Source organism: Corvus moneduloides, chromosome 8, assembly GCF_009650955.1.
Source record: "Corvus moneduloides isolate bCorMon1 chromosome 8, bCorMon1.pri, whole genome shotgun sequence".
NCBI classification, from domain to species: Eukaryota; Metazoa; Chordata; class Aves; order Passeriformes; family Corvidae; genus Corvus; species Corvus moneduloides.
Window position 1 is genome coordinate 32,908,215 of NC_045483.1, and position 14,392 is coordinate 32,922,606.

At 46.0% G+C, this 14,392-nt stretch overlaps 1 protein-coding gene across 2 annotated transcripts; it reads right to left on the bottom strand.

Moving 5' to 3' along the window:
• Positions 1–1,017: 1,017 nt before the first annotated feature.
• On the bottom strand, positions 1,018–12,239 carry TACR2 (tachykinin receptor 2). 2 transcript variants are annotated; one of them, XM_032115667.1, is made up of 5 exons: positions 10,931–12,235; positions 7,206–7,400; positions 3,989–4,145; positions 3,152–3,348; positions 1,018–1,902 (listed from the first exon to the last, which is right to left on the bottom strand). In XM_032115667.1, exons 1-5 carry the CDS (start codon positions 11,332–11,334, stop codon positions 1,707–1,709), a joined length of 1,149 nt encoding a protein of 382 aa, XP_031971558.1. In that variant the 5' UTR covers positions 11,335–12,235; the 3' UTR covers positions 1,018–1,706. The 2 variants fall into 2 exon arrangements, with proteins under 2 accessions (XP_031971558.1, XP_031971559.1); XM_032115668.1 differs by lacking the exon at positions 1,018–1,902 and having other exon boundaries at positions 3,148–3,348; positions 10,931–12,239.
• Between the last annotated feature and the right edge of the window lie 2,153 nt (positions 12,240–14,392).

The following is a 14,392-nucleotide window of genomic DNA, read 5'->3' on the forward strand; positions in this document are numbered from 1 at the left end:
TATATCAAATACTGAACTCTATGAGAAGGTCCTTCAGTTCCTCAGAGCAGGAGTCTTTGCCATGTCTAGCCTGGTCCCAGCAATGTGTGCCTGGCAGAATATCCCTCCCAAATGGTTCTCAATCCCTTTGGCAGAATGGCTTGGTGGTGGCTGTCTGTAAATGCCTCTTGCTGCTCTCCCTCTGCGCTGCTCACACACCAGCAGTGCAGCTGTGGGAAGAGCAGGCTGGCCAGGGGAGAAGGCTGGCTGGGTAACATCTGGACTAGGAACTACCTGCTGGAATGATTTAAAATGATGAACCTTTTCAGAGGGGCCTGTGCTCTCTTGTCCATTAGTGGGACAAGTTTGTTGCATAACATAATTGTCTCCACAGAGCCAGGGAGGTGGAGAAGTGGAGAAGGAACATGCGTCTGGTTCCTGTATTGGAACAGGCTTGGGAAAATCACATCCCTGAGTACTGTTTTGGTTCAAGCCATGAACCTTTTCTCTGGATTTACTGCAGAATTTAAGCCTGGCAGCACTTTGTAGTTTGGTTTTCACAGAGCAAAGGAGAATATTTCAAATAACTGGATCTTGTCAACATTACAGGAGCTTTTTAATGGCTCTGTGATACTGTTTACAACCCTATCATGAGAGGTGAAGGTGATCGTGAGGTGCTAACTTGTCACACCACTATCAAATGCTGTATTACTCTCATATAATGTTTATATTTCAGCTTCTCCTGTTTTTCATGCCTGCACATAATGCCTCAGGCTGGGAAGATGACAGATTTCAGCCTTTTATTTTTGTATCTAGGAAGAGCAGTGAGGGTAAATATGGGGTACGTCTGGGAAGATGAAGGGACTATCTGGAAAAAGACAGCAATGGGTCACTGCTGTTAGTACTAAAAGGAGGTAAAGGAGGTGGATTCTGATTGGATCCATGAGCCCTGACCAAGCCAGTGGGCATCCCTGGCTACTGACTCTTCTGAGAGCCTTGCTCTCCAAATTAGGCACCACAATTAATGTGAAGGAGGAGTCACTTGAGCACAGTTTAATAGGACAACAACATATTTTGGGGCAAGGTTGTAGAAATCCATGTAATGACAACGTCTTAAGGAATTGTTTCTCTCTGCTGGTGAAATTGCAGGCATGAAAATCCCAGAATTCAGGAAATTTTGAGGGCAAGCTGTGTTTTTCAGTCTGGATGTGTTAGTATTTGCCTTTGTTGTAAACAGGCTTTGGTCCACAATGTTATCTGCCTTGGGGCTGCTGAGCCATGGGACTTAGCTGCCCACACAGCCCCGGGGGTCCATCCCAGCTGGGCCGTGTGAGCCCCAGCCTTTCTACTTCATCGCCTCTTTTCTGAATTTAAGTGTCTTGGTGGAACAGAAATCAGGAGATCCCAATGTAGAAGAGAATAATTTATATTCTACTGATTGGTCCTGCCTCAGATCTGCTCCACTGATTTTTTGGCCTCCTGGGCATGATGTCTTTTCTGTATTGCAGCTGTTGATGTAAGGGAGGGCTAAACTTATGAGTTTATAGCTGGGTGATATTTGGACCTACATGGATGTAAGTATTATCAACACACTGCCTTTCATGCTGATGGCATCTAAAGAGGTCCTGTAGGAAACAGTTGCTCCAGAGAAAAAGAGGCTCAGGCTTCTGCAGATTTGCTGCCTTGGCATGGTGTTTGGGGATAGAGCCAGAACCAGGAACAGGAAATCAAAGTGTTAATTGGGTGAGGGTGAATGATGTCTTCTCTTTCTCATTCAGCTGAGTTTCTGTGTTGAAACTTGTTGTTCTTGACTTCCTGTGAGTTGTCTGATAGAGAGATGGGGACATAAGTTTAAGTTTGTCTTTTTCTGTTGCTTTTATGCACGGACACCACCGGAAGGCTAGCTTGAAGCCAGACCGAAACCTGTAGAAGTGAGAAAAGAAATTAAATGGTGAAATGATCTTTCTAATTGCACAGAGAATGAACAAACTCATTATTTGGTTCTACCTATGAATGACTATGGAAGTAAATATTTCTACTGAAATCAAAGGAATGAAGTGAAAAGCTAAGTGCATAAAACAGTGGAGGGAGGTGCAATGGGAGTTTATGATCAGATTTCCATGTATTTTAAGTAAACATATAAGATCAGTGAAATGGCAGGATCTTGGATGTGCTCAGTAGATGGTGCTGACCGTGCTGGTAACAGCATTTGTGAGATACAGAGCATCTGAGGAAAATACATGTATTTACCCACTGGGAGCTTTTTAAAAAACCATGAATAATTAAATGAGGAAGCTGTCTGCTTTCTGAGAGAGGAGGGGGAAGACACGTTTGTGTGTTTCTTGTTAAATGCAGTTTGGGTGAATAGGCTGCAAAACTGTCTTCTTTTGCAAGCTCACAGGCAAGGATGCTGTTTGAAGCGCTCAAAGGAGTGAGCCTTGCAGCACTGCTCTGGAGTTAAACTTGGCTGGTGCAATCCCAGTGAAACTGCGCAGGAAATGTGCTGATAAGCATTTATTACCTTTGGAGCTCACTGCATGCAGCGAGGCTGAAGAGAGATGGGAGTTATGGATGCAGGATTTGGCACGGAGATCCGCGGGGCAGCCAGAGCAGCTCCGTGCGCTCTGCATCCTGCAGCCCTCTCAGCGCAGAGCAAGAGGGACATCTCTTGGCACGCTGGGGTTGTGCTCCCCTAGCTGCTCCCTCATGGTGACACGGCCCGATGGGACCTTCATAGGTCACCCGTGGGCTGCTCCTGCTTCCCATGGGGGTGAGCCCAGGGCTGCATGGGGGGCTCACGGCTGTGCTGGTGGGGCGACCTGGGAGGAGCAGGTGGCTGAGCCAGCCCAGCATTAGCTCAGCAGATGCATTGCAGGGATTAAAGATTCCTCCCTTGCAAGTAGGATGGTCTGCATGTGGAAATGGGTGAAAATGTGGCTGTGCTGATCCTATGCCTACTGTCTGTGCTTTTTTTTGGAGACAGAAAATCTTAAGGGCTGAGTCAAAACCTCACTCAGAGGGTATCCCACCTCATGTTATTAGCAGAGGATAAATTGTCTACTCGGCCTATGAACTGTAGTTGAAATTCACAGCTGTTCTCACCTCCAGAGATTCACATTTTTTCAGGCTGAGATTTTAGTTTTGTCTGTGCATATGTGTGCACACTACTCACCTCTGGTTCAGGCAGCAGTATATGATGGGGTTGTACATTGTCGAGCTCATGGCAAGGAGGAAGACTGCAAGATACACTTGCTGAATGTACTTCTGCTGGTAGATGTCTGCCTTGAAGCTCCCCAGGATGAAGTATATGTGATAGGGCAGCCAGCAGACGGCAAAAATGATCACCACTACCACCATCGTCTTCACAAACTAGGAAAACAAAAGCAAGGGGTTATTCCTGGGCTCTGGGTGACTGGGCTTGCTGGGGCAATGGGAAGTGCTGGTTTCACTTTGAGTCTGGTTTGCCCTCCCAAAGTGCAGTGTATAGAATGTAGACCCGGACTGTTGTGGCAAAGAAACCAGCCCTGGTAATGAAAACTGGGAACAGGGAGGGAGTGCCCTGGTGATGGGAACAGGGAGGGGTTAAAGCAAATGTTTCCTGGTGCACTGAGTGGACTCTGTAGAGGAACTGCTTGTAGCTACATCAGAGAGATGTGCAGGGAAATGAGATATCAGCTGTTATACTGAGACTGCTCCACCCTGTCCAGAGTTTTACCCTGGTTTATCCTGCAACCTGTGGATTCACTGGACACCAGACTTTACTCTCTAAGGGCTGCTGGCAGCCAGCCTGTTGCTGTGAGTCTTTCTTCCTTGAAGGCTGGCTGGTGCATGCAATGACCATTTTTTTCAAACTTGCAGGGTGATGCCCTTTACCCTGGACCCAAAATATTTTGTTAACCTTCCATGCCCAATCCCACAAGATTTCATATCAAACACAAACTCCATTTTGGAACTGGAACTAGCAGGGCTAGTGTGCTGGGGTTAATTATATTTAAGCTTCACTTCTGACCTTTTTTTTGGCATTAATTTGGTGTTCGTAGCAGACTCTGTTCAGGTGGTTGCCTGGAGCCGTGCTGCTCCACAGAGTAATTCCTATAATGCTGTATGCAACAAACATCACCATTAAAGGCAGTAAATAAATCAAGACAATCACGGCAATGTGATACCTGAAAGAGAAGAACAAGCACAGTCAGTATGGCTCTTGGAGGGCTCTTTCAGGAATTGTCTTTTGGATATATATGCTGGCTTCTAGTAACAAAACCACAAAGAAGAAATTTTGCCTATAATTATTGCTACAGGGACTTCTGTAAGCAGCAAAAGCTCATCTCTCTCTTGTGGTGTGATGAGGCGTCCTTGGGCTGGATTCACTGCTCTTTCAAGACAGGGTAACATCACCTATCTTTTAGCAGAGGGTTGCAGTCCATGGCCACCTGCACTGAGCTTTGCTATCCCACTGCAGTCGGGAGAGAGAGACAGCTGTAAAAGTACAAGCCCTTAAATCACAGGTATGGAAAAGGAATAGTCCAAAAACTACAGAGTAACTTGATGAATGTGGTAGTGGCAAGAGTGGAAAAAAGCTGGATCAGGGACTGCAGAAGGTATCTGGCTGCTAACAGGGTGCACAAAGATGCAGACAGTGAGGAAGGGATGTTGCCTGTATTTGTGTAGCTGGCTGTTTTTATTTGTGTGAGCACACATGGTTAATGTATCACCAACAGGCTACGCAGTTACTGCTCCAGTTGAAAGCACTGGCATCCCCTTCAGCTGTATTTTACCTCAGCCCTTTCGAGTTTTCCATGTCACCCCACAAACTTCTGCCGGTTCCCTCATGCTGGGGGCTGATTAGTTTAAGCAACCACCATTTATGGGAAGGGAGCAACCTGCTCACTCCATTACAGCAACTGTCAAATTAACATAAACAGTGTGAAAAGCAGGGTTAGGCGGGAGGGCTGTGGCATACACTGCTGGCAGTGACCCCAAAAGGCTGGGTGGGTGCAAGTGGTCTTTCTCAGTCTGACAAGGCTCTGGGGTTACTCCTGACATTAGTGAGGGGGGTCAGCTGCTTTGCAGAGCACTGTTGGAATGAGTGTTTGGGTCCACAGGGGTATCTGCTCCTCGGGGTGGCTGCAAATACCAGACTGGTGGCTGCATAAGGAAAAATACTGTATTTGTGAAATGTGGTGAGTTTGTCCCTGCCCGTCTTCCACTTTTTCTTATTGTCCGCAGAGTGGTGCCTCTTCTGAAGGTCTAATACTGTGTGTGGAGTGCAGCAAAGCCCTTTTAGGGTTCCCATCCTGGGAGGAGGAAGGGAGGATGGGAGCCTAAGCTTGAGCACATGTAAAAAGAAACTTTTAGTCTTGTAGCTTTACTACTTTGCTGCAAAGTTAACCTGTTACCAGAAAAAAAAAAAAAAAAAAAATCTTGTGTGGTTAAGGTTCTTTACTCTGGTTAAACTTCTATATCCTTTATATCAAATATTTTTCAGGCACTGGCAGTCAGTAGTGCATTCTTTGGGTTTTTAAATTTTTTTTTACTTGTTTCTGTCATAATTAAACACATTTTTCCTGCAGAAAAAGATCTTCCTTTGTTCTGAAGTCTAGAAATTTTGAAAATTGGTTTTAGTCAACTGCAAAGGATTCAGAGGACCCACAGTCAACATAGGAACCCAGTTCTCAATTTTTTTTTGTTTTTCTTTGAGTTTCTTAATACTTCTTTTCCTTGTTATTTGGACTAGTATATGAATGGCTGCACATGGATTTTTCTCCATGGTCTGTATTGCAGGCATCTGTCCCAACAAACCTGTCACTCAGTATGATTTCTGGGGAGCGATGTTTCCAACTTCCTTTCTTAGAAAGATATGAAAACCTGTGGATCTGAGGCTGTTCAGAGAGAGAGAGCTAGTGAGTGATGTATTCTGGTCAGGAGCTGCTGCTCTTCAGCTGGACATCCCAGAAAGAATCTGCCCTGCTATTTGCCATGTTCAGGACCAGCCTTTCCAGCCCACAGGGATTTTGTCAGCATGCTGGGGAACTCATTTGAGTCCTTTCCATGCCATGGATGTGGGAGAAATAAACCTCACACCTTTCATCTGAATGAAATAGTCATCAGTGACTCACATATTAGTGTTTATCTATTCTCCCTCCTCCTCAATTGACAGGAGCCTGGCACACTCTGTTCCCCAGCTTGTGCCAAGGGGTATCAACAAGGACACCCAGGAGGAGCATCACCCAACATGAGAGGTTCGAGCCTGATTTTACTCTTTGCTGAACTGGGAACAACTGACAACCACTGGCTGAATATGCTGCAGCTTGGCCAAAATTATACAAAGCTCATGGAGCTGGCATATATTAGTGTGAAAACCAGTGAGTTTGGTAATAGCTAAGTTGAGGAGGCATCCAGCTGTCTGCCAGAGATGAAGACTGAGTGTGGGAAAATGTCCCACGTGCATGGAGCAGGGCAAAAGCCTTCACAACGGGTTTTGGTTTTGAAAAATTGTTTCCACTTTGTTAATCGATTTGTTGCTGTTCCTCAGTTCTTCCATTGCTACTTTGTATAAATATATTTTGCTTGATAAAGCTGTCAAACTGCTCCGTGCATCGCGTGCTTTGAATAACGAGTAATCACAGCAGATCCCCTAAATGCGGGGCATGGCTTGTTTCATCTGTTTGAACAATCTTGCTTTCAAGCAGGAGGAAATAGCTGTGAGGCTTAGGAGCTTTCGGGAGCGCAGATGTGTACCCAGATAAATCTGTCTATAAAACCTTAGGATGTTTGAAACATGCGGCTCTCGGGTTTTATTTTCCTTTTACCCCCACAAAGAACAGCATAATTTTTAACTAATATGTGGCTTTTCAGCATTAAAGATACCCAGTTTCCTCCTGCTTGATGGAGGAAGAAAATCCAGAATCTCTGAAACCAGGATTTATTGCTTGTTTAGAGACTTTTTGCCCTGGTTTCTTTTCAATTCCCTGAGCCCTGTATGTAGGGGTTCTAGATAATATAACCAGTTTTCAAAGCAGGGGAGGATGGCAGGTTCAGGATTACCCTGACCCATGATCACCTGGCGGCTTTTTCCACAGCTGGCTTAAATTGAGCTTAGATGGGCTGCCCCAGCCCCACATCCCCCTGCTCTCTCTCCCAGCACTCCTCATAACTAACAGTTTGGAGATGAAATTATTTTCCTGGTTAACCTTTGCCTGAATTGGGAGTTTTATCACTTCTCTTACGTCAGCTGGTGCTTGGATCCAACGTCATCAGGCCAGACCACGATGCATTTCATGGTTCCATTGTCCATCATGATCTCGGCGTAGAAGCACTGCGGGAAGGCGAGCCCGAATGCCACCAGCCAGATTATCCCAATGATGACTCTGGTGCTTCCAGCAGAGAGCCTGGGCTTGAAGGGGTGAATTATGGCCATGTACCTGCAAGAAACATGTAGTGCTTTTACAGTGAAATTGGCAATCTTTACAACAAATGCAGCAAGTGTAAAAACTCACAGGACAGCATAGTGGGCTTTATCAATATAGACATTTTGATAGGCTCCAGGCCATAAATAATAAGGAACTAAATTCTTTCTGAAGAGAATGATAGCAAGTCTTAGGGCAGGATACATCAAACCCACATGGATGGATGCTTCTGGTGTGAGGAGGAAGCAGTCCTTTACGTCTTCTGCATATAGTCTTTGCAAGCATTCCCTTTATGGAATTCTTCCCAGAATACCAGAATGGTTTGGATTGGAAGCGACATTAAAGATCACCTAGTTCCAATCCCCTTGCCGTGGGCAGGGACACCTTCCACTAGACCAGATTGCTCATAGTCCCATCCAGCCTGGCCTTGGACATTTCCAGGGATGGGACAGCCACAGCTTTTCTGGGCACCCTGTTCCAGGGCATCCCCACCCCCACAGGGAAGAATTTCTTCCCAGTATCCTATCTAATCCCACATTCTATTAGCAGGAAGCCATTCCGCCTTGTCCTGTCACTTCAGGCCCTTGTAAAAAGTATTCTCGCTCTTTTTGTTAATTACTTTTTAAAGTGCCTTACCAAAAATTGCCCACCCAAGAGTGCTCTTTCCTCCTAATTATGTCAATCTCTGATGCTTCATATTATCACAAGAGCAGACTGGGGTCTCGAGTATCCTTTACCTTGACTTTTTCCCCCGCTGATTTTTGTGGAAAACTTGTGCTGTCTACCTCTGTCTGTGACTGCCTGAGCACTTGTGCTTGCAGCAGAGGAAAGGGCTGTCTTTCCATCCCACACCTGCTCCAAGCCCTCATGGCACATCTGACTATTGGATTACTCATGAGCCTGGGGCGCTCTCTGGTTTTAAGTTCCCTGCGTGGAAATGCACAGTGTTGTAATGAGTACATAATCAATTATGCATTTCTTGTCATGCTTTCCCTATTCTTTGTCATGGATGTTACAAAGGCAAAATAGAGTGGAAAATGCCCATTGCCTCCTGGTTTTCATAGCAAAAATCTGACAAACTGTGCTGTCTCTTGGCCAGGCTGTTGGTAGGGAGCTCTGGCCCAGTCACTGCTGCAGGACAGGCAGCACAGTGAGCAGTCCAGGGCTGCACAGCAGCAGGGCCTTATTTAGCTATAAAATTTTCATGTCACCTCACTTTTCTTTAGCTTGCCACAGGCAGTGTTACACAGTGCTCGAGTCTGGTCAGGGAGGAATCCACTGGTGGATATTCTCCCGAGTATTTGCCCACAGAAGTGCCTGAAACTATGATCTGTGGCCCTCAATGAATGGCAAGTCCCAGGAATAAATGATGCCAGCCACTGTGCTGTCACTGCAGCCCATGTTGCAGACATCAAAGGTGTTTCAGGGCTGGGTGGAGGCTTTCCCACTCTGCCAGGGATGCACCCCCAAGGCAAGCTCCTGCAAGCTGGGAGATTTACCAAACCTGCTGAGGTCTCCTGGCCCCTCATGCTGTGTGGCAGCACTGCCTTTGCCCCCCTGCTGCTTGTGCTCCTTGTGCCCTCTCTCAGTGTGACATCCCAGGATGCTGGGACCACAATCTTAGCATGCTTTCTCTGGTCCTCATCCATGTAGACGAAACAAGCTGAATTTTGGACACTCCTGTGCACTTCCCAAACAGGTCATAGGGGACTTTGTTAACTGGAATGTGAAACTTGAGCTGATTGAGAAGACTCCATTTCTGCCTTGAGTGCTGCAGTGGAAACAGCTGATTTGGTAATGGGGAAACTCCAATGGTGAGCAATATCACCAGAGTCTTCTCCATGGCAGACAAAAATCACTTGGAGCTGTCACTTCTTAGCCTCCTTCCTTACAATAAACCACTTCAAAAGATGTTGTTTTATCAAAGTTAAACATTGGAGCTGGAGTGAACACAGGTTCTCATAACAATAAATGGAAGCGTTGAGTTTCCAGGAGACTGTGTCAGGATCTATTTTAAGGCTAAGCAAAGAATAGCTAAATATGGTTTGCAGTGAGGTGCCAAGTTTTCTTTCTGATCCGTGACATGTGACTAAAGAGATTTTGCCTATATAGGTGCTTTCACCAAAAATCCCCAAGGAACAAGAGTAGGAAGCTATGAGGACAGGCTTTTTAAATGTATTCTTTGGCAGACAACATGTATAAAATAGCAGTTATCAACAACCCTTGGTTTACAGCCAGGAGCAGCAAAAGAGTATTTGAGTCTAAAAGTGAGCTGCCATTGATTCTAAATAGGGATTTGCTTTCATCTGGACAACTGCAGGCTGATAAACACGTCCCTCAGCCCTGTCCTCATGAGCTGTCCTGTACTGTGCCGTGCCCCCAGCTCCTGCACAGGTGTCAGCGGGCATTACACGTGCGGAAAAGCCCTTTTCCCTCTCCTAGCCTGTTTATCTGGTGTGATTGGTCCGTGATTGCTTCCTGAGACTGGGTGTGCCGGGGTGATCTGAGCAGCGAGCTGGGGGGGGAGTTGGGGAAGTGACCCTGATGGCTCAGGGAGCAATGCTTTTCAGTTTTCGGATGGCTCCAGAGGGACGCTGGCTCCCCTCCCGAGGGAGCTGGAAGGACCCTTGTGGATATGGGCGCTTGATAAGGATCACAGGAAACCTGAAGGAAACTGCAAAGTCAAGAGCAGGGCTTTGATAAAGGACTGCCGGTATTCCTGGGTGCCGGGTCAGGCTGCCCCAGGGAAGTCCTTCACCGTGAGGCTGCAGCAGGGAGAGCAGAAGTAATGGAGGGATGGAAGGAAGGAGGGTAGAGAGCCTAAAGGGAAATAACCTTCTCTGCTTCTTGCACACACTATCGCTTTTAAGAGAGGAAATTTCCATAGACTTTTGGTCACTTTCTCGTAAAAAGCAAAACAGCTTCATGCTATTTAACAATGAGCTGTAAACACAGTCAGACTCCAGAAATGAAAGCTCAAGTAAAAGTGACTTGGCAGATGGAAGTGAATTTTATGAAAATACCAAATTACCCCAGAAGTCAAACAGGATCACTGTAATTACTTCCCTCCCTCTTGGAATAAGTCATTCTAGTGAACCAGGGGAGCAGATTCTGCCATTTCTGATCTAACTCCCATTATTTCTAGTGGTTTGCTGGACTCACAGCAGGATTGGGGGTGCTGATAGTTTCAGCAGCCTGCAGCATATTCTCCTTTTTCCGGGTATATCTGTCTCACAGTTTAAAAAAACCCAACAAACGCACAAAAGAGTGTTCAGGATGACTGGGAAAAAATTTATGGTCAATAATGTGGGAACAACAAAATACCAGCCACTTCCCCTCTTTACAGATTTAGGTGTGATTTCAGACCAGGGATAAAACAGGAGATCATGCTATAATAGGCATCAAACCCCACAGTCTGGCCCTCCTCCCACTTTGCTGATAAGGCATCTGACAGAGTGGGGGCCAATTGCACAAACTATTGCAATGATTTTTTTATGACTTGCAGGGGATCTTTTCGGACCTTTTCTTCTTCATTCGCCTCTTACCTCTCTGCAGCCACGGCTGTCATGGAGTAAATGCTCACAAACACTGCAGTGATGGGGAACCAATTCTGAAACCTGCAGAATTCCTCACCAAAATACCAGACATTGTGACTGGCATAGATAAAATTGAAGATGGTGTTGAAAGTGGACATCAGCAGGTCTGAAAGAGCCAAGTTAACGATGAAGTAATTGGTAGCTGTCCTCATTCTCCTGTGTGCCAGAATAATCCAGATGATGGTGGCATTGCCAATGATGGATGTGATAACAATGAAGGAGTATGTGATGGCCCACAGAGCAATCCTCCATCCTGGCTGGGTGAACTGGGTTGCTGCCGTCCAGTTGCCGCTGTCCTCGAGGGAGTCAGCCTGCGAAATGTTGCTGGTGTTAAAAACAGAAAACACACCCATGGCTTTTCATTCCTTGTAACAGAAAATCTTCTGGCATCTGCTCATTTTCTTGCAGTAGATGCTGGTGGTATGAATTTCCATGCCTTTAACCAAGAGCTGTTAAAAAGACATCGGGATGAGCTGTCTCATGTCCTCTCGCCCTGTTTTCCGAGTGATGCAATGCAGTTCCAGGAGGAGATGAGCGATGCCAAGGGCCTCCTCCTTCTTGCCTGGCATTTTAACCTACACTTGAAGAGCAGAAACTAAAGAACAACTCTCTTCTTCAGGTTTCTTTTCCCTCTAAAAAAGGAAGAAAAAAAAGGGAAAGGAAGGTGTTTTCCAGGCCAGCAGCAAGCGATGCCTTCCTTTAAATTATTTTTAGAGTCAAGAAAACATAAATGGAAGCCAAAAAACACTTCAATGCAAGTAGAAATTCTTTGTCAGGGCAGCAGTTTTCTAAAGCACCAGGTGTCTGAATCCTCTGCAGTGGGACTGAGGACATTTGCTGCTCTTTCCCTGTGTAACTATTAAGCGCGAAGCAGGAGTTGCACTGGGATAAAATCTCTGCAGGTTTTAAGGGGACTTTGAAAGGAGGCGGAGTCTCTTGCAGGGGAAACTAAACAATCAATTTGACATCAAAAGAAATGTGGCAAAGTGGTACATGAAGCTTCCCCCCCACATCCCCACTCTCAGTTAGTTTTGAATAATCTCTGAAATGGCCATGCTGCTTTATCAGGGCTTTACAGGCTTACCAGTCCTGCAATCCTCGTGTTTCCAGGACCCTGCCTGACTTCTTGTGAGCTCCCATTGTAAGAGAGAAATTATATTCAGTGCAATTCAGCAAGACCCTTCCTTTTGGATGGCTGCATCCCCTTTCCCAGTGTCTGCTGTAGGAACGCCTACATGCAGAAATTTCAGGTTCTTGTAGGAAAGAGGAACCGCTGACTCTGCTCAGAGCACAGCACTCTTGCTTGCTGTCAGCTTTGAAGCTAAGGACATAAACATAAGGGACACACTGAGGCTGAGATTTCCAAGAGTACTTGGCACTGACTCATGCCTGCTCTATGGGAAGCTGAAGGTGTTTCAGGTATGAAGACCTGCCTTCAGGATTCAGAAGTGCCTGCCGTGCTGGGATGGCAGTAGTTTTCCAGCTCCTGTAGCTGCTGGAGCTGCAGCTTGTGCCAGGCTCTCCTGTAACAGGGCAGTGTTTATCAGTTCAGGATCCTTTGCACCAGCTCAGCCTGGAATCTTTCCTTGCTTCATTAATTTCTGGAGGCAGCCTTGAGTTAACCCATCACCTAACCAACTCTTTCAAACAGGTTTTCTCTGATACAATATTGCCCAAGTGGTGTTTTTAAAGAAATTAATACCTGTAGTCCTGCATGTAATGTCTCCTTCTCTTCATGAGAGACTTCCCTGCAGGTAATCCCTCTCACTTCCCTACCCAGAAACTGAGAAGGTGCACTTGTACCGATCTTCTGATGTGCATTGCGAAGCTGTTCTGGGTGCTTCTTCAAAGTCTTACACTGACACCTCACTAAACAGCTTTGGACCTTTCACTTTCCCCGCACAGTTCAGGAGGGCAAATGTGACTTTCATGACTTGCAATACGAATTCAACAGCTAATAGTGTTCTTCAGATTTTTTTTTATCTTCTCTCTCAAATCTCTGCAAATTTGAAGGAGAATAGGAGCAAAACCTCCGTACATTCAGCTGGGAGTGCACTAAAGTGCTTTATCAGTTACGGAAGGTAGAACACAAGCAATCACTTAGAAAAAGGGCTGCACTTATTTACCCTTCACTGGTGAAGCTGCAACCTTTCTCGGCTGACTTTGAAGATGGTCAAGGTGCTCAGGTTTCTTAGGAACCTTCTTCTGAACCATCTGCCCCGGTCCCTGATCTGTTACTCAGGTGATAATCGAAGAGCAGCCACCCTTTGGTCAACATTTCATCATATGAGTCAGGAGGGATTTGCTTTCCTATATCCACACCCACACCTTTTATTCGTTTGCTGGTTGTGCATTGACAAGGTTATCATCCTGGAGCCCAGCCAGCGATTTAGTGTGTGCTATCAGAGTTTTGACTTGAAAACTGGAGCAATTTTTGACACAGGCTGGCTCCAGATTCCTCAGGGAAGTCGCATTTGCCTGAGACAGTGGGTAAACCTGCCTCACCAGTGGTTTTGGAGTTATACCAGAGAAAGGGACTGTCTGAGAGCAAGGGGTTTGGGTTTGGCTGGTTTCACTGTTGCTTTTATTATGGGCAGGATTGTCAAGGCCAAAAGTTACCGTGCTGAGTCACCAATCCCAGGTTTGAGCAAAGGGTGAGAGATGCAAACAAAAGATGCGGGTCTGCAAGGTCAGGAAGGGTGATTAAGGGGTGTTTTGGAAACATAATACCAGGTAATGTAGGCAGTAGAGGCTTTAATTGTTTTGCAAGTTGGACTCTGCTTTTGGAGGAAGAACCTTTGTTCAGGGAACAGCTCTGAGAGCAGGATGTGAGGACCATGAGCATCCACCTTGGGTGGGACAAAGTGCAGCTGGCCTGCAACTTCATCAGTCAGATGTGGGATGGAAGGAAGCAGCAAAAATGCCTCTGGTAGCACTGAAAGGCTTTGGGTCTTTCTGACATGGTTTGGTGCCCGGCTAGCTGTGGTTCACTTCCTTTCTGCAGAGCCCCTAAAGCCCTGGGTCAAATGCTCTGAGGTCCATAGCTTTAGGTGACTGTCTTTAGGACAACCCCTGGAGATGAGTGAGGAAATGTGAGGGTTACTGATCTTTAATATCACAAATATTAACAAAACAAAACCACCGCTAGTTGAGCTGTTGGATGGTCCCAGGAGCAGATACTGTAATGCACAATCTGCCAGGCTCTTGGTTGGAAAACTGCAGCCCTGTGCTGCACTGGGCTGAGGGGAGAGAACACAGCCATGACGGACCCTCAGGCAGTTCATAACAGTTTAACCAGCATTTGCTGCTAAACTATAATTGTGTCCAGAAATCTTGCCGTTTGTGTAGACGAAGTCTGGGATTCAGGAAAAGAAAGGGATTACTCAATTTTTTTCATGCAGTTTCATAACA